General features: G+C 48.1%; 1 protein-coding gene across 10 annotated transcripts in view; it reads left to right on the top strand.

The window, feature by feature from the left end:
* Kidins220 (kinase D interacting substrate 220) overlaps positions 1-16,988 on the top strand; it is a 72,091-nt gene extending 55,103 nt beyond the window's left edge. For 3 of the 10 annotated variants that reach the window (XM_033756168.1, XM_010622671.1, XM_033756164.1), the window contains 8 exons: positions 911-1,027; positions 1,600-1,656; positions 5,366-5,401; positions 6,782-6,814; positions 9,407-9,538; positions 11,358-11,456; positions 12,450-12,692; positions 14,215-16,988. In XM_033756168.1, the coding sequence (XP_033612059.1) occupies positions 911-1,027; positions 1,600-1,656; positions 5,366-5,401; positions 6,782-6,814; positions 9,407-9,538; positions 11,358-11,456; positions 12,450-12,692; positions 14,215-15,342 (1,845 nt within the window). In that variant the 3' untranslated portion in view covers positions 15,343-16,988. The remainder of the gene's footprint in view (positions 1-910; positions 1,028-1,599; positions 1,657-5,365; positions 5,402-6,781; positions 6,815-9,406; positions 9,539-11,357; positions 11,457-12,449; positions 12,693-14,214) is intronic. The other 7 variants (XM_033756170.1, XM_033756169.1, XM_033756172.1 and 4 more) reach the window with 5 other exon arrangements.
* The last annotated feature ends 1,742 nt before the right edge of the window (positions 16,989-18,730 follow it).

Here is an 18,730-nt window from a genome sequence, read left to right as displayed (position 1 = left end):
TATATATATATATATATTTATATTTATATAAAAAGACCAATAATAGCAGTATGTTATGCATCAATAGCAGCAACAGCTTTTCCAGGTTCTGCAGTCATCTGAACAAAATTATAGACATTCAGCACATTGCATTAAAAAAAAAAAAAGAAAAGAATATTATCCAGAAAACAGCAAAGTTCTGTTGGCACCATTTTTTTTATTAGCATCTTAATCATCATCAGATGTTCTTATTTTAAGCCTAGTGATTTTTCTTCTGTTTTTGCATGTGTTGAGGTTTCTAGTCTTCAAAGAATAGTTCTCATACACTGTCAGGAGTAAAAGACAGCAAGGGCAGGCAGACCTTTGTGGAGCAGCGGATGCTGTCACCGATGCTGTGGTTAAGGTCTCGTGTCCCTTTCAGAGACGGAGCGTGTGCTCTGGGTGTCGGATCTCGGTATCAGATCTTGGTGACCCTGTTCCTGAAATTCCTGCTGGGGTTTTTTTTGTGGGGAGCCTAACCTTTTTGAGACTTTTTAGGTTATTTTTTTAATGGGAAAAGTATTCTAATAAGGAATATAGTTCAATAAGATTCCAGTCTTTTTTATAGAGTGTGAGATGATGTATGTAGATCACTTAGGACCCAACACAGGAAAAACCTGTAAACTCCTTTACAGTGTGAAATACATTTGTGTCAAACTGTAAGGTGTAAAATTTTACTTATTTTTAAAGCTTATGTTAAGTGAAGACTATAATAATGTAAATAATATGTTTTAAATCTGGGTTGGCATCTCTCATTAAGTACTCGGGAGACGTTTTTATTCTTTTGTCACTTTGTCACTTGCATTAATACTTTGCAGCTGTGTTTGATTGGTTAGTTTCATTTGCTTTGATTTCTGTGATTGTTCATTTTCTGTTACGTGTTTCTCCATAGCCATTCTTTGCCCCCTACCTTTACACGCCAAGGTATTACCCTGGCGGCTCCCAACATCTCATCTCACGTCCATCTGTAAAAACAAGTTTGCCTGTCAGAGAGCAGAGCAGTGGCCTAGTAAGTATACCAGGGGACTGGAATGTTGGTCTCATGAGCACAGGCGGCATCGAAAGTGCACCTGATTTTATAAACTTATTTCTTACATAAAATGTATTTCATTCTATTTAATGTCTTTTTCTGGGGAGGGAAAATGACTAGCAGTCTCAGGGCTAAATGTTGAGTTTTTACAACCAGCGATTTCTGGCGTAAGTGCTCGTTACCAAAACTTTTAGAACTCACCTTTTACGTCTGCTAATTTCTAATATGTTTTTAAAGGAAGTATATATGTATATATTAGCACCATGGTATGCCTAGTAGAGGATGTAGTGAAAGGAAGCCATCTCTGTCTGATGGTACAAGTTAAACAGGTTAAGGGGAGATCATTCAAATGTATTAAAAACAGAATGCATTTGTGCCTAATACCTTAGTAGGGGCTCCTAATGAAAAACTGAGTTCAAGTGACAGGGAAAGACGAAGTCCATCGGTGTCGTTTTAATGAAATTGTAAACAGCGCGAAGGGGATGAGCAGCCCCTGCCCTTCACGTTCATGGCCAGCTCATCCTGCCTCTCCCTCTCCTGTCCCCTGCTAGACAGTTATCCAGGAGGATGCTGCCGAGGGGCTCCCTTCCCCGACAGACTCCTCGAGGGTAATGCGGTCATGTAGCTTGGACGCTGGTGTGCGTGGCTTCTGCGGCGGCTGCCCTGAGCCGGACGCAGTTCACTAACCGCACTGGATCCGTAGAGTGGCCAGTTACTAGTCATTAGCATGTGTGCATTAATGCAGGAGTGGGCGCTTTGCTTTGTCCTGTACTTCCTCCTGCTTTCCCCCTTCTTCAGTGGCCTGGGGTGGGTCTTTTGTTCTCCAGCAGGGAAGGAATTTTTTCAACAGCCATTAGGAGCAACCAGCTTTGCTTGTTCTTTAGGGTCGAGCTCTCTTTTCACCTTTGACTGTTTTGATAAGGCCTGGACTGGCCACAACATGTGGAGAATCACCTGTGAGACTGCAGAAGACATGAGCTAGGCGGAGTGTGCTTTTGTCTGTTTATTAAAATAATATTTTCAGACAGAGCAAGTTCAGCACATGAAGGAAGTCACATACATTCGTACAGTGGAACTGCATTTTACTGATGCTTTGGTTTGAAAACAATTTGCTTCACAAACAGAAGCATTTGGACAAATTTTGTTTTTGTTTGCAAACTCTGCATTGGCGACAAACACAACCTCAGCCATCTTTCTGACACAAACACAACAATAGCCATCTTTTCCAAAGTCATAGAACAAAAATAAGTTCATAAACTGAGGTCACTGTATTTCTGAACACTTTAAGCTTCTTAAAAAAAAAACAAAACAAAAACCCAGCCGGGCGTGGTGGCGCACACCTATAATCCCAGCACTCAGGAGGCTGAGGCAGGAGGATCACTGTGAATTCGAGACCAGCCTGGGCTACATAGTGAGTTCCAGGTCGGTCTCAACTACATGGTGAGACCCTGTCTCTAAAACAACAACAATGAAAAACCTGTAGAGGAAGTCACTTGGCAGTGATTGTCCAAGACCATGTACTTAGTAAGAAATATTTGCATTGAGCATTAAAATTTTATAGGGGCTGGAGGCGTAGCTCAGTGGTCAAGCACTTGCCCAACATGTGCAAGTCCTGGGTTCTATCCCCAGCACTGAAAAAGGAAGAGAACCAAAGTCCTTGCCTAGCACTGCAGAAAGGAAGAGAACCAAATCCCTGTGGATCATTACTGCTCACAGGAGTAACTTAATTTAGTACAGTTCCTGTGTGTACTGCCATTTTTATTTTCCTTTCTTTCCTGGAGCTGGGGATTGAACCTACAACACTGAGCTACAACCCCAGTCCCCGTACTGCCATTCTTGGAACTACAGTTGCTCAGCAGGTTTTTGATGGAAATCAGATCCTGTGCAGAAGCTGATGGTTTTTGTGATACAGACCTGCTGTAGCAGCAGCCATTTCTGTGCTCAAATATGTCAGCAAACAGGTGACAGAGAAAAGTGTAGTTGTTTTCTTTGGGAAACCATTGGGAAAGGCCAGTCATGCAATGAATTTTTGGGAAAGGGGGAATAATGCGGTTCCTGAGCCGTGGTAGGAGCCCAGTAACAACGTATGAAAGCCCTCTGCCTGCTTTGGTGCCTTTGTTTAGTAGAATAACCATATGATTTTTTTTGTTCTTTTAATATTAAAGGGTAGTTTAATAATTGCCGTAGTTCATAGTGGATGCTCACCAGACTTCCTTTGCTGTCGAGAGCTTACCACTGACACAGCATGAAAGATGTGTGTTGTCCAACAGTAGTCTTAAGTAGATGCATAGTTCATGTCTAATCCAAAGCAGTGGTGGAAATTCAAAGGACATGTGTGCGACAGTCACCAGGTGCACTGTAGCAGGACCGGCGGCTGACTCACGTCACTTGGTCACCTGTCCCCCGTGTGTACTGTTTGTCAGAAAGGCTGCTGTAATAATTCAGGAGCTAAACAGACATTTGTGAGCAAATTGTCATTATAGATACAGAATAATGTGAAGGGGAATAAAAAAAACAACAGACCGAAAACAGTTAACCAGCTATAGTGTTTTCTAAGTAATAGGTAAGCTCATATATATATATATTTTTTAACCACAGGAGTTTCTGATCAACCTTTAAAAGATAGAGCCTTAGGAAATTAGTTGAGTTTTCTTTCATTTAACACTAGGGATTGTAGCTTGTGGACTCTCGCCAAGGATTTACCAGATAGATTATAAATACGTCCACATATTTCACAAAGTCAAGGACTTATAAAACATGTGTCCACGCTAGAGTTTTCCCTACAGTTTTATCACTGAGGGAGAGTAAATGTCAGTTCTCAAAAAATGGAACAATAAGGTAGACCCCCAACTTGCTGGACTAGTGTTTCCCGTTTCGAGGCAGAGCAGTCTTTTCGGGGAATGAGGTCTAAATCTGAGCTCTTGTTCATAAAACCAGGAGAGCAGGCCTGGGCTCCACCTTGCGGCGCCACCCTTCCCAATCCTCCCGTGGACAGAGTTAGAATTCATCTGGACCTAGGCACACAAAGACCATATATGGCACAGTCACGGTGAGAGAAATGGAAACAAGCAGACATGCAGTATGAGACCCTAACCACGTAGAATTAGCCGGAGGACCCACTGTCCTGCTGTATCTTGTGGCCACCTCCTGTGGGTGTTGTGAGGAGTTCCTGTGCTATAGGAATCCACTCACAACACCTGGTGAGTCGGGTGTGGTGTTGCACACCTGTAATTCAGAACTCTGGGAGGCGGAGGCAAGAGAATTACAAGTTGGAGCCCAGCCTGAGTAACTTAAAGTCATGTAGCAAGACCCTGTCTCAAAAGAAGAGAATGGAATGGGGCTGGGGACTCAGTGAGAAGGTTCTAGGTGCAGTCTCCAGTGTCACAAAAACCAGCAACAGAGTTGCTCTGCCGGGTTGTGAGAAGTTTGTGCTACAGTGAACTGGGTGTGGAGGTACACAGTGGCCTTCTGGGAGCTAGTGAGCTCGTACTGTGTGCAGACACCTAGCACGCACACCGCCCTTTCCTAGTCAAAACTTCCGGGCAGCTGTGAAGCTTTCAGGGCATCCAAAGCTCACGCTGAGTTTGAGCCCCACCTTGCGCAGGGCTCCACTTGCAGTGGCATCTGGGTCACCCTGTGCCCTTGTGGAGGGAAGGACCACTCGGAGGGCCTGGGTGGGGCCAGGGTCCCCCGGTGACGTTCTGTGCTGTGGCCTCCAAAGAGTGGCTGCATGGCTGCTGCTGCTGCTAGTGGCGCATGCCCCTTGACGATGTGTTTTCAAAGGAAGGCACAGCATGGCCCTTCTGCAGCCTTCTGTCTGTCCCCAGCCCATTCCACACCGGCACTGCTGATGCCCAAGTGCCACAGCTGACACAGCTCCAAGCGGGGAGGAGTGGGAGCACACTGCAAACGTCACCAAGGGTGTGGAGCTCTCAGCAGCCCTCCGTCCTCCACCTTCTCAGGGCTTCTGGGCAGCTTCAGAGGGCTTTTCATCTGGTAGAAACAACGCAGCAAAGATTAACACGGAGTTTGGTTGTAAGGAACTTGAGACTCACTAAGGCAGCATTAATCCAATACTGTGATTTCTGGACTGCTCTTGCCTTTGCTTGGAGAGATTGATGAAAATTATTGGCTTAATCAAAGTTTTCAAAAATGCAGGTCTTGCTTTCCATTAAATAAGATCCAGTTCATAGAGGGACCAAGTAAAAAGTAAAAATGAACTCATCTGTAGAGAATTTGCATTTCCACCACTGGTTTAGGACATGTAAGCTGTGTTCAAGTAAGTGTGTGCCAAACCAGGCTCCTCTGTTCATTCAGGAGAAGACTGGGACAAGCAAGTCACAGACGCTGTGGGTAAGGAACGGGCGCTTCGCGTTCCCCGAGGGCCTGCACATCCTGAGCCAACTGGGGCCCCACATGCACTGAGCAACATCGCACGATAAATTTCAGCCAAAGTGACTGGGATATGTTCACAGAAATGAAATTACAGTGTCATCTGTGAAAGTCACGCATACCATTAAAAGTTTGAAAAAGCGCCAGTCATGTTCATTGCAGTTGCTTAGTACTTCTGTTTTTTTAAAGACCGTCCATGAAGTAGTGTTAAGCCCCATCCGATTTACTATTTCTTGAGTAGTGGGAAGACTCAATTATATGGTGCAGCACAGCTAACAGAAGCTTTCTCTTAGGTTTCAGGGCACCCTAAAGTAAACTATAATTTCATTAGCATTGCTTTTTAAGTATTTTTGCAAGTCTTCATGGGTACATATGCAGTCTCTCTTTAAAATGTATTTTTAAGAAGACTGATAATCTAGGAAATGAGGTTCCCATGACGTACTCTGGGTACTGCTATTAACAGACATCTGGCGTTAGGCAGGCAAAGCCCTGCTGAAGCAGTGGTGTCAGTTAACTTTGACACAGGATCGTCAGTCATCTCTACACTGTTTTAATCATTCTAAGAATATTTGTCAGGTGTGGGGCAAATGCCTGTAATCCCACTGCTCTGGAGGCTGAGGCAGGAGGATCATTGCAGGTTCGAGGCCAACCTGGGCTATAAGTGAGTTCAAGGACCAGGCTGAACTGCATAGTGAGATCCTGTCTCAAAAACAAAAACAAAAACAGAAAAAGAATATTTGCCACCAATTTAATAATAATTAACAGCAGTGGTTGTTTGAATTAGAGCTTTGAAAAGTTTGTATCACTAAAATAGTTATGTTAATCATAGGCTGCAGATTTTTTTTTTTCTCTGTCACAGTCATGATTTTTTGGGCGGAGAGATTCTCAAAGGCCTCTCTTTTGAAATGCCTTGCAGGGCATCTGTTGTGATCTCCACACCCAGTGAAGTGTCCCCAAACTGGAATATTTCCAGACATGAACTACATGTGGCTAGGTTTTCATTTTATGTCATGATCAAACGGCGGTCTAAGCCTCATTATTAAGTGGTTTAAAAATTCAGGTTTGTAAGTTGGAGGGGCACTGAATTTTCACAGCAAAATTGACCTACCTAGTTTTCTTATTGATTGTATGGTGCACATTTTATTCCTTTAAGAGAAAATAAGAATTTTGAGCGTTTAGTTTTAAATTACTGAGCACCTGTTTATGAAATTAAGGTGTGCATGTGTGTGTGTACATGCGGAAGGGTGGAGCTCTGAGCTAGGGAGTGACAGTTATGACACATGTATTTCGTCCTTGTCTTTCTGATGTTGTCCTTCACTCTGTTCTGTTCCTTCCTTAAAGTTGTGTGGCTCTGGGTCTCACAGGCAGAGACAGGTACAGACTCTCCATGAAGTCTCACGCGCTTTCCTCCATAGGCGCTACTAGAAGCAATCATTCGCTACGCATGCCCGGCTGTTCCTAAATTTCTGCTTATTTCAGTGCCTTGGTTTATTTTATAGCTGCTTTCAGCCTTTCCATCGCGTTCATTTCTGGCTAATCAACTTCGCGCTTACTTAATGAATTTATCAGAGGATGTTTCAGAGTATAGTTTTAATCTACTTACACTGTAAAATGAAAGACCTAATTTTAATGCTTTGATAGCTTTACTTTTACCTGGAGAAATTCTGATTTGCATGCATTTTGAAGTTTATATTTAACAGTTTAAACAACCTAACATTTGCTGTGTTCAATTTTCTATATACAAAAAAAATTTTTTTATAAAAAATGGTTTTAAAAGATAAATTCTGATTTATAAAGTCAGTATGGTGAAATCATCTGTTCTTATAACAAGTAAATTTCAAGTAAGAATGCATGATACATGTTACAATTTGAATTATTCTTTGTATTCTCCAAGCAATATATTATTTCTATTAATAATTTATCTGCTGAATTGTTAAAAATGCTTTTATTTCCTTAGAACTTTTATGCTCTTTCTCCTTCCTTTCTTGAGACTTCTATCTAAAAATCATTATCTGGATTACAAGATTTATTTGGTTTCAAAATAATTTTACTCTATATGATCATTATAGGCAACACCCGTCATGTAATTACTATTTCCCCTTATTCAAAGAAACTCTTAATAGTTTTCATTAACTGAGAATTATCCCTCGATAAAGCCCACCTTATAAATAGTCAAGTGTGACAGTGTAAGTTTGTTAGAATCCGATGTCTGTGTGCATCTGTCTTCTCTTATGAAGTCATTCAGAAATAGTATTCTGAATACTCCACAGTGTGGGAAAAATGAGCTATTCTTTTTTGAGTTAAATCAAAACCAATATGTCAGTGCAGATGTGTCCAGGGTGAGGAGACAGATCGAGGGAAAAGAGCCCTGGAAAGACAGAAGTAAAGGTCACTGGGAGGTAAGCGAAGTGCTGTGAGTGGTGCGCAGCAAGTGGCAGAGGACAGGAAGCCCGACAGGCGTGGCACGTGACCCTGGGAAGAAGAGGTCTGGCAAGGAGGCTCCCGCCTGGGTGCTGGAACCGCGTGACTCACTGGGACAGGCTTAGGCTGCCAGGGCACTTGGGGGAGGACAGGGGTTTCTTCTAGGGCTGAAGATGTTCTAAAACTGATAGTTCACACTGTGTAAATAGACTTTAAAAATTATTGAACTGCATGCTTTAAATGAGGGAGTTGTATGGCATATGAATTCTATCTCAGTAAAACTATTTAAAAAGAAAAAGATAATACAAAGACAGCATTTCCAAAGTAGCTATTGGATAATTAATACTTTGAGTATTGGCTGTGTTCATCCAGGCAGGAAACAAAACCACATAAAATGATGAAGACAACTAAATCGGGTTGGGGATTTAGCTCAGAGGTTTCACCGCCTGCCTCTGAAGCGCAAGGTCTCAAGTTCAATCCCCATACAAAAAAAAAAAAAGGCAACTAAATCATAGAAAGATGAGTGTTTTGCTCTTTGTGCTTTCATAGCATTCAACCCTGGACCATATGTGTCACATATGCAATTTATATTTAATTAAAACCAAACTACAGATATATATGTTTTATATGATACATCTCAGGTCATTAACCTCCAAACTTATATGGGCCTGTATTGTACTTACTGAGACTGCCTCGCTGTCACAGACGGCTGCTCTGTCTGTCCAGTGTGGTCCTGTTCCTTCACTGTATTTATGCTTATTTGTAACATCTATGTACTCTGTGTGTGGATACACACTGTGTAGTATGGGACTGTCAGTAGTATCACATTACGCTTCCACATTACAAATAAGGTCAGTGAGGGCTAGCGCATTTTTGACTTTTCAGTAGTCTACTTTTGACCACGAAGTGATGAGGGAGTAGAAGTGCACATACCTTTGAGGATGTGGTAAATTTGATTTATCGTCTGAAGGTTAGATTGAAGGTAAACAGGATAGACTTGAACATCTTTATCTTTATTCTCTTTATTCCTTGGTTTGTTCTCTTTTTATTGCGGTTTTAGTTTCTATAACCTCCTCAGAAGTAGTTGGAGCACACTTAAGTAGGAGATTAGAACACCTGATCTGCTAGGGTTCCGGGCCAGTGGGCCCCAGGCTGTGCCATGACCTAGAAGCCCTCAGGCAGCCTCTCCAGGTGTTCACAGGACAGCAGGGGGCCGCAGTGCCAGTGCTCTTGTTACGGAAGCCTCTCTCCTCGTGTAGCAGGGCAGCAGCCCGTTCTCTTGAGGTTAGGTTGTAAACAACTGCAAGCCCACCCTGGCTGGGCCCCAGAGTGTTCTGTCCCGGAAATGGCTGTGACAGGCCCTCCCTGCTGCTCATTAAGGGGTCACAGTGGTGAGTCTGTCCCTGATGGCCTTCCCTGGCCATGTACACAGTTCTTGCACATAACTTCGCTTCAGTAGTGTCACTGAGGGACTTGTTCCGTCCATTACCCCATGTATCTGGTGTTACATGCTGTCCTACTTGTGTTTTTTCCTCGACTTCCCAGGGATCAGGCCCCGCCACTGGACCAGTGTTGTCCCTGAACTCAATGAACGTGGATGCTGTGTGTGAGAAGCTGAAGCAGATCGAGGGGCTGGACCAGAGCCTGCTGCCCCAGTACTGCACCACAATCAGAAAGGTGAGGCAGGCGGCATCTCTTAGGGAGGGCCTCTGCCATTCGGGACCTCTCCACTTGCATCCTAGCTTTGCTCTTTGTCTCTCGATTGGTGAATGGCTTAAAGAAAGTAACGGAGCTGGATTATGAGGTTACCAGAGTGCGAAATGCCTTGCTGCACAGGGCTTGGATTCCCACTGAGCTGAGCATGTCATTTTCCCAGTGCAGAGAAGAGAGCGCTTGGAGGCTTTTTAGGTGGTCTGTTTTCTTAATTGTGTAGGTTAAGCATCCCTAATCTGGAAATCTGAAATCCAGATTGCTCTAAAATTTGTGACCATGAGGGATCAGTATAAGTTTCAGACTTCAGATTTCCAGATCAGGATGTGTAGCTGCTGAAGTCCTTGCAGGTATTCCAAAACCAGGAGAACTCTGGAATCTGAGGTGCTGTGGGGCCAGTCATTTAGAAGATACTCAACCTGTGATGTAAATTTGCAGGATTTTGTAATTATCAAAGTGAGCCACACTTGCTTCATTTCCCACAAACTCATTTTTGCATCAGACGGGACTTAGGCCCCTGCCACACTTGATGAAACCACGTAAACGTGGGTTTGCAGAGCTCATACTGTATGCAAGGCTGTTTCTTTTGAAATCCTGTTCTTGGGCTGATAGGGCAGAGTTCGCCGAGTCTTTTTATAGTGGGTTTCTCCATCTAGTTTCACTCTTATACCAGAGTATTAAAGTAGAGCATTAGCAGTAAGCCTGTGGTGTAGGCATGCTCGAGTAATGGCATCGAAGAGAACCTTTTGAAACAGTCACCAGCACATGCAGGCGCTGTTGTACTCCTCTCAACCTGCATGGGCCAGGCGGGTGTCAGTGGTGCCCACTTTCTCCTGAGCTCTCCTGAGCTCCATGTGCCGCCTGCGCGAGCCGGCAGCCTGGCTCATGTGCAGACCCAGCTTCTGGCTGCTGGGAGTGCGGGAAAGCGAGGGCTCGATGCCAGCCCTTGCAGCACGTCAGTTCCCGTTAGGACAGGGAGTCTCTTCCCACTGACTGCTGCTCCAGCCCTGGCTTCTTGGAGCCCGGTACCTGCGAGGTTCTTGGTACTCCCCACAGTGCAGACTCCACCGCTGGCACTGCTGCCTCCAGTCTTTTCAGGATTTGCAGGGAATCCAAACATCCTCCCGGTGTGCTGCTAAGCACAAGTGGTCCAAAATTCTATCACAGTTAATAAAGTTGGGTTTTACAGTTCATAAAACCAATGAGCTGCCTGGTAGGAGCAAAGGAGACACTACTGTTTCTCATTTGAGGGGAACTAGCATTAGACAGGCTGCAAAGTGACGAGACTAGTGCCGGTGTGGCTGTGAGTGTGAGTTTAACGTCTGTCTGGGAGTTAGGAGATGCTGTCCTTTCTGTGCAGCCCCTATGACTAGTGAACTGGCTTGTCACACGCATCGTACTTTATCTCCAACCAACACCCTCGAGACAGATGTCTTTCTCCCTCCAAGAAGCTCTGTTCATCTTCATCTTCTCTGAGATTAGAAAAGAAAACCTTAGCAGTCGCTTGCAGTCCGTGGCAGAGTGGGTGTTGGGCAGCGCTGGGGCGGGTTGGCTCTCGGCATGGCCTCTGAAGGTTGAGTTGTTTCACTTGAACGCTCGCTGCTTGGGAAGAGGAGGAGCTTCTGCTCAGACTGGGCGCATTTATTACTTTATCACATGGGATGTTGGGTCAACCGCCCCAGTCTTTAATGGCTTCTTTAAAACTACAAGTGTACTTTTCAGTCACCAGTAGCTCAGCGTATTTTACATTTTGTTTGTCTTTATAGTTGTTTTTATTTTTTCTCAGGCAAACATAAATGGCCGGGTGTTAGCTCAGTGTAACATCGATGAACTGAAGAAAGAGATGAATATGAATTTTGGAGACTGGCACCTTTTCAAAAGCACGGTGAGATATTTATTTATCAAATTATTCATGACACTGTACACAGCCAGTGCCGAGCGTCCTGGCCTGAACTCGTAGTGTCCCACGGTTAGCATCAAACTGGGTCTTACCTTGGCAGAGCCCCTTGTGGTGGAACAGCTCTGCCTTTGGGACACTGTGTGCGGAAGTCCCAGGGCGAGGTGGCCACTCCTCAGCTTCCAGATGCCAGAGTCTCCCTGACCTAACTGTGGTGGTCCTCAAAGGCCTGTCAGGCTGCGCCCAGCTGAGTCACCACTGCTGTCTGGTCAGACTCCTCACTGAGCCCCCAGCGGTGCTGGGAACCCGGCAGGCCCCTCACCCTGTGTCCCGCACCTAACGCCTGTGGCTCCGGGCTGTGGCTCCCCAGCATCCTGCTCTCTTGGAGCTGGGCCAGCCCTAGGTGGGGTTCTTCTCCCTGATTAAAATCTGCTCTTCCTACTTGAGTGACACACACCAGCTGCACTTCATCTCCTTCTCTGGTTTTAAACTGAAGTAACAAAGTAAGGGACATGCCGAAGTGTTGCTGTACTGAGATGATTTCTGCCATCACTTTACTGATTACAGATAAGATGTAGTGTACGTTAATTAGCATTCCCTGACAGGAAGTACGCTTTCTCATCTCCATCATAATTTATATTTTATTTTCAAAATCTATTTCTTCTTTTTTTTTTGGTTTTTTGAGACAGGGTCTCACTATGTAGCCCAGGCTGGTTGAACTCACAGCGATCCTCCTGCCTCAGCCTCCTGAGTGCTGGGATTACAGGAGTTCACCACCACCACACCCGGCTTATTTCTTCTTTTTAAATTTTTTTATTTTGGAAATGGGTCTTATCAGGTGGTTCAGGCTGGGACCTCCTGCCTCAGCCTCCCAGTGCTGGGATTTCTGGTGGGCACCGCCACACCCCACCTCGAAACTCACTTCTGAAGCTCCTCACATGTAATCCTCAGTGTAGACGCAATGTTTTCCCTCCTGTCCAGATCCTAGAAATGAGGAACGCGGAGAACCAGGCTGTGCCCGAAGACCCGCGCCTCCTCCCTGAGAACGCCAGCGCTGCAGCTGCCCACGGGGAGTCCGCCCGCCGGTCCGCACATGGGGCCGCGGAGCTTCCGCACACTGAGCTCTCTGGCCAGGCGCCCTACACACTCAACTTCAGCTTTGAGGAGCTCAACACGCTGGGCCTGGACGAGGGGGCCCCAAGGCACAGCAACCTGAGCTGGCAGGTGTGTGCCGAGCGAGTGAGTGGGGATCAGAGCATACTCTGTGTGGGTGGCCCCCATTCTTTCATGCTGTAAGAAAGGTACAGGAAGCAGCTCAGCCTTCCTGTGCACCTCATGCGGCTCCGGCCACCCCGTCCTGGCCCTGAGCACCATGTGCCGTGGTGTGGTCTGGGGAGGGCCAGGGGGAGAGGCAGTTGAAGGACCAGGAGGAAGTCAGCTAGGGTGAGATGGAGCGGGAATCAGAAACCTGCAGCCCAGGGAAGCACCCGGCAGCCTGTGTTCCCACAGTGTCGGTGCGGAGTGAGTGTGCTTTCTGTCCTCAGTGCCACACTTCTACTTAGCTCACTTTATTGCTGCGTCTGACTCCTTCTGGGAAGAGCAGCGAGTTAGGCCAGAGGCCAGGTCCTCTCCTGTCCTTCAGGGTCTGCTTGGCCCCCGCGGTGCCCTTGTTCGCCTCACAGCCCGAGGTGCAGCACCCCTCTCCCCTCGGCATTCCTGGGGGCCCCAGAGAACTGTACCCCACATACTTCCGGTATCAGAGACCCAAACGAAAGTGTTTTTCTTTGTACTTCTTTTTTTTTTTAGTACCGGGGATCAAACTCAGGCCCTTGCGGTTGCAAGGCAGGTAGCAGAACCACTGAGCTAAATCCCCGGCCCATGTATTTCTTAATGTATTTAAAATAAATTCATTATATGTTAACATAAGTAATATCATTATGAAAAATTACATTTTTATATTTTCCAAAACAAAATCAGATGAGGATGGGATTATTTTGCCATCTGTTTAATGCCTGTCTTCATGGAAGACAGTGGGGTCCCCGTGTGCTGCTTCCTGGGATCTGGGGTGATGTCACATGCCTGTCGTCCTTTTAGCGTGTGTCCTCTGTGTAGAGGGGCCCAGCTGAGGCCTCACGTCCCAGCGCTGCTCATCAAAAACCTTCCTCAGGCTTCTGTTACCCTGTTCCTCTGGGGCTCCTCTGCCCCGTCTTCCCTCCCCGTCCTCCTCCTCCTCCCTCCCCTCCTCCTCATCACCCTCCTCTGCCTCCTCCTTCCCCTTTTTTCCTCTCTCTCCTCCTTTTTCTCCTGGTAGTTGAGTATATTCTCTTCCTCTAAACTGACATTTGAAAGAAACTTCATACCGTACAAACTGAGACAGACTTACACACCTTGAAGACTAGAGTGTTTTGTTTTAACTCTTCTTTGTCTCTTCTAAGAGGACGTTTTAGAAAAAATAATCTTGCCTTAAGTAAAATTTAAAAATTTGAAGTTATAAAAGCAAGTGTTAAGATTGCCTGATGTAATCTTTAAGTACACTTTTACATATTAACCGTGAGTTACTCTGAGGAGTTTACTGAGCTTCCTGATGGCAGGACTGTTACCAAGCTCCCAGCTCCTGCCACCTCGGTCAGGTGGGATTCTTCCTCGCAGAGAGCATGGTGTCGGGGTGAATTCTGGAGTGGTGTGCGCGTGCGCCTCCCTGGCGATGTCTGCCCTCGCCATCTGAGCTTCTCCTCTGTCTCCACAGTCGCAGACCCGCCGGACGCCGAGTCTCTCCAGCCTCACCTCGCAGGACTCCAGCATGGAGATCTCCAAGCTCACGGACAAGGTGCAGGCCGAGTACCGGGATGCCTACCGCGAGTACATCGCTCAAATGGCCCAGCTGGAAGGGGGCCCGGGCTCTGCCGCCGCCAGCGGCCGCTCCTCCCCACATAGCGCCTTCGACGAAGCCCGGAAGCCCTTTCTGGCGAAGCGGGCCGACGTTCTAGACCACTCGTCCTCAGGCGTGTCCACCAGTGACGCATCGCCCCTGGACCCCATCACGGAGGAGGACGAGAGGGCCGAGCAGCCGGGCAGCAAGCTGCTCCCGGGCAGGAAGGGTGCCGAGAGGCCCAGCCTCTTCCAGACGGAGCTGAAGCTGAAGGGCGGTGGGCTGCGCTACCAGAAGCTGCCCAGCGACGAGGACGAGTCAGGGCCCGAGGAGTCGGACCACACGCCGCTGCTCCGGGAGAGCAGGGACCGGAGGGCCGAGGCACAGGCCCCGGAGCTCAGCGCCGAGCCTCTGCGGAGCCTCGCCAAGGCCAAGGAGTTCTTGTCGGATGCGCTGCTGGACAAGAAGGACTCGTCGGACTCAGGCGTGCGCTCCAGCGAGAGCTCGCCCAACCACTCCCTGCATGGTGAGGTGGCCGGCGGTGCGCGGCTGGAGAGGGCCGACCTCATCGAGCTGGACGACGGGGGCCGGGGTGGCCTGCCAGACCCCGGGCTCGCCCGCATGTCCATCTGCTCAGAGGACAAGCAGAGCCCATCCGAGTGCAGCCTCCTCGCCAGCAGCCCCGAGGAGGGCTGGCCTGCCTGCCACCGGGCCTACAACCTCAACCGCACGCCCAGCACCGTCACGCTCAATAACAACTCGGCGCCTGCCAACAGGGCCGGCCAGGTCCTGGATGACACCGATGGCACGCGGGAGACCTCGCAGGTCCTGCTGCGGCCCGGCCCAGGCCCCGCCGCGCTGCAGAACGAGAATCTCAAGAGCCTGCCGCACAGGCGGGGCCAGCGCACCAGCTATGCCCGGCTGCCCAAGGAGCCCTCGGAGCTGCACTCGGGAGCCCCGGCCGATAGTGCAGGCTTCGGAGAAGAGAGAGAGAGCATCCTGTGAGCCACCAGCCTGCCTGCCTTCCTCCCAAACCACAGCCCCGAGAGGCACTCGTCAGCTGCCCCCGTCCAGTTCTCCCTGCTCTTACTGGACCTTTCGTTCTCATGCAGCGCAGTCAGTGTCTCTGAGCAGAGATCAGCTCAGAGATACCGGATGGGCTTCATTTGCAAAAGAAAATCTAGGATTCCTTTGCAGAATATGCATCCTCAAACATGGAAGCAAGACGTGGCTTCGCACGTGGATGGCACTGAAGCCAGTTTCCCTCCCGCGGGCTTTAAGTTAGAGGAGGGCTGTGGGCCCGGAGCCGTGCAGACTCAAGGTGGATGCCCAGTGAGTTAGGGGCCTGCATTCATTCTAATAGGAAAATTGCTAAGAGGCGTGAAACTTTAAGTAGAAAACACAGAATGATAAGGCTTTAAAATTGGATAAGAAAAGCCAGGCGTAATGGCACACACGGTAACCCCAGCACTCTGGGAAGCTGAAGCAGGAAGATTGCAAGTTGGTCCACTCAGCGACTTAGCAAGACCCTGTCTTGAAATAAGAAAGGGTTGGGGATGCAGCTCAGTGGGAAGGCGCCGGGTTCAGTCCCTCAGACCCCAGAGCTGACGAGGAAGTAAGCCCACAGTGCCATGAAGTAGAACTATCGCCCACGGCCTGGTCGCTCATCCCCGGGCCCAGCCTTGGTGCGCTGAGCATCAAGAGTTCTCTGGAGAGAGTCGGGGTAGTGTGGGAAGAACAGACACAAAGAGTGTTCATGGTATGAATGTGTGAGGGAATCATCCTGTCAGAAATGGCCAGGAAATATTTAATTAGACGAAATGGTCATCATTTCCTGTACCATGTCACAGTTTACTACATCTTTCATCTCCTAAATCAGCACTATAATTCTGGAGGAATGCTATAAAAAAGGAAAGCATTTCAAAATAAAACCAAAAATGTAAGAAGCAAGAGGAAAATGAAGCTGAAAGTAGAGTGGACTATAGACCCTGCTGCTTTGCGCTCGCCGGGAGCCCAGCTCGGAGTGCCCACCTCTGTGAGCTGCAGTGAGCTCCCTGAGCTTCCTCACTGACGGGAGGCCTGGGCGGGGTGCATTTGGGATCCCAGGCGTGTGTGGCCCGGCCCTGGTTACACGGTCATCTCATGTAGCGGGTTCTTCATACACAGTGGTGCCTCGGTCCACGAATGCTGCTGTTGGCAAAATTTTTTTCTGTTTGCAAACTCTGCACTGGGTAATGAACACAACCATGGCCGTCTTTCCCTGAGTCATAGAACAAATTATGTTCAAGAATGGAGGCCCTGCTGTACCGCAGACCTGTCCGCGTGGCCTGTCCTTGTGTGGACTCCTGCCCGTCTGCCCGTTGCCATGGTGTTTGGGTGTAGTGAGCATTTCCGTAAAGTTTGTGTTCTGCATGATCTTTAACAGATACCTTAAGCACTGATCCTGAGGTGGTGACATTTTAGGTCCTAGCGTTGCTCGGTCTGTGATTAGCGGCCTCTCTGGCCTCCTGTACCTTCTTGGGTGAGTAGTGCTCCTCCCTGTCGTTGGTGACTATGTTCTCCTCATGCTTTGTGACAGTGATGCCAGTGTTAAGTGCACAACCAGATTCAGTAGACAATAAAGAACTGCATGCTATTTTGACTCTTGAAGTTTATTTGTAGCAATAATGATTCACATTTTTATTAAAAATAAAGTCCTGTGTGTGCTTGTCTGGTCACGGGTGTGAAGTTCGCAAGGATTTCTGGGCCTCAGGGAGCCAGGTCAGGGGCCCTGGCCAGCCGCCCACCAGGCCTCAGGGGAGCTTGCTCTGTGGGCCTGGCCTGTGCTCCTTGGGAGCCACAAGCACTGCGAGGCTCCCACCTCCCCCTCAGTCTCTCTCGAGTCCCTGGACAAGTAGCTCTTTCGTTCCCGCACAGAGATGAGCGAGCCTGGCAGGTCTGGAGTCCCACGCCCCCTGCATGGGATGATGTGTGTATCCGTGACTTGAGTACACAGCCCTGTCTGGCTCACATGTGATAGCACAGCAGATGGGGGTGATGTGGGCACTGCCCCTGCCTGGAGCAGTTGGGTGCCCGAGCTCCCTGCGCCGGCCCTGTGGGTGGGTATGGAACTCACCCGAGTCAGAGTCACGGCTTTTACCAGAGTTCACTGGACGGCTCCACCATGCCCAGAAACAAACCAAAGCAATCTCCAATAGCAAAAGGAAAACTTGTCTTCGGGTTATATTCTCCTTCCATGAGATTTGTTACTACAGTAATCAGAACGATTTTAATTACCCATCCAACCAATTTTAGAAGTGTATTTGCTAAAACCCTCATCTTGAGCCCTTGCATTATCTGCGTGTGTCCCAGTGACACAGTGAAGTAGCTGCAATCATTTTCCCCGTACTAATCGTGAGTTTTGAATGAAACTGAATCCTTTTTTTTTCCTTGTGTCCAAAACACTGTCCTAACTTTAAAAAGCCTGAAGATCTCATAATGTGTGCTTACACCAGGAATTCTCAGCCTGTTTGGAAGTACCCAGAGCTTAGAGAATCCCTGAATTCCTGGTGAACTCCTAAGTCTCCCTTCTACCAGGAAAAAAGGGAAGCAAGGGCGCCGGTCCCTTGTTCTGTGGGTGAGAGGTCTTGAACACACAGGTGGGCAGAAGAGACCATGACATTTACTCCTTCGGCCTGCACTTGAAACTGGGCTCACAGGCTCCATGGTCCCCTTCTGCCATTGTGAGCAAGTGAATTGGAAAATACAAATTTGCTGTAGGTAATGGCAGGCCAGCACTAGATGGCTTTTTAGTGATGAATCATTTCTCAAAGGTTGAGAATCCCTGGTGGGGACTGACTTGAAAGCCTTATGTAATTTTCAACTTTTCATGCCTAGGAAGAAAATGCCATCCTTGACATAGATAGCTCCTCCGGGCACCCCGATTAAGGTATGTAAGAAACGAGGTTACGAGGGATTCTCGTCTCTGCCGCACAGCTGCGGGAGGCTTCCAGATTCTGGAGAGTAACACTGGCACCTCCCTCTGGGGAGGCACCTCAGGGACACGGGATGCCAGTGCAGTCCTGGCCAGTCACTGCCAGAGTCTGTGGGCCCTGGGTGTGGGCGCAGTGGCCTCAGGCAGAGCCCTCCCAGGTTTGGGGCATGAGGAAGTGACTAGGACAGCGGGTGCAGTCAGAGAGCAGGCACAGGCCCCTGCCATGGTGGGCTCAGACGCCGTCACCCAGCAGACTAAAGACCTAAGAACACATCTTGAAGCCGGTGCACCACAGTGGGGTGACGGTGCCTCGGCCTGGGAAAGGGGCAGTGTCCACACTTCCGAGGGAAGAGAGGAAACCGTGCTGAGTGAGAGGTTTCCACTCCTACCCCCTCGCCTTCCCCTAGCAGTTGGATCTTT

The sequence above is a fragment of the Fukomys damarensis genome, unplaced genomic scaffold (assembly GCF_012274545.1).
Source record: "Fukomys damarensis isolate Sample0158 unplaced genomic scaffold, DMR_v1.0_HiC HiC_scaffold_25, whole genome shotgun sequence".
NCBI classification, from domain to species: Eukaryota; Metazoa; Chordata; class Mammalia; order Rodentia; family Bathyergidae; genus Fukomys; species Fukomys damarensis.
This window is presented reverse-complemented; position numbering and strand designations above follow the sequence as displayed.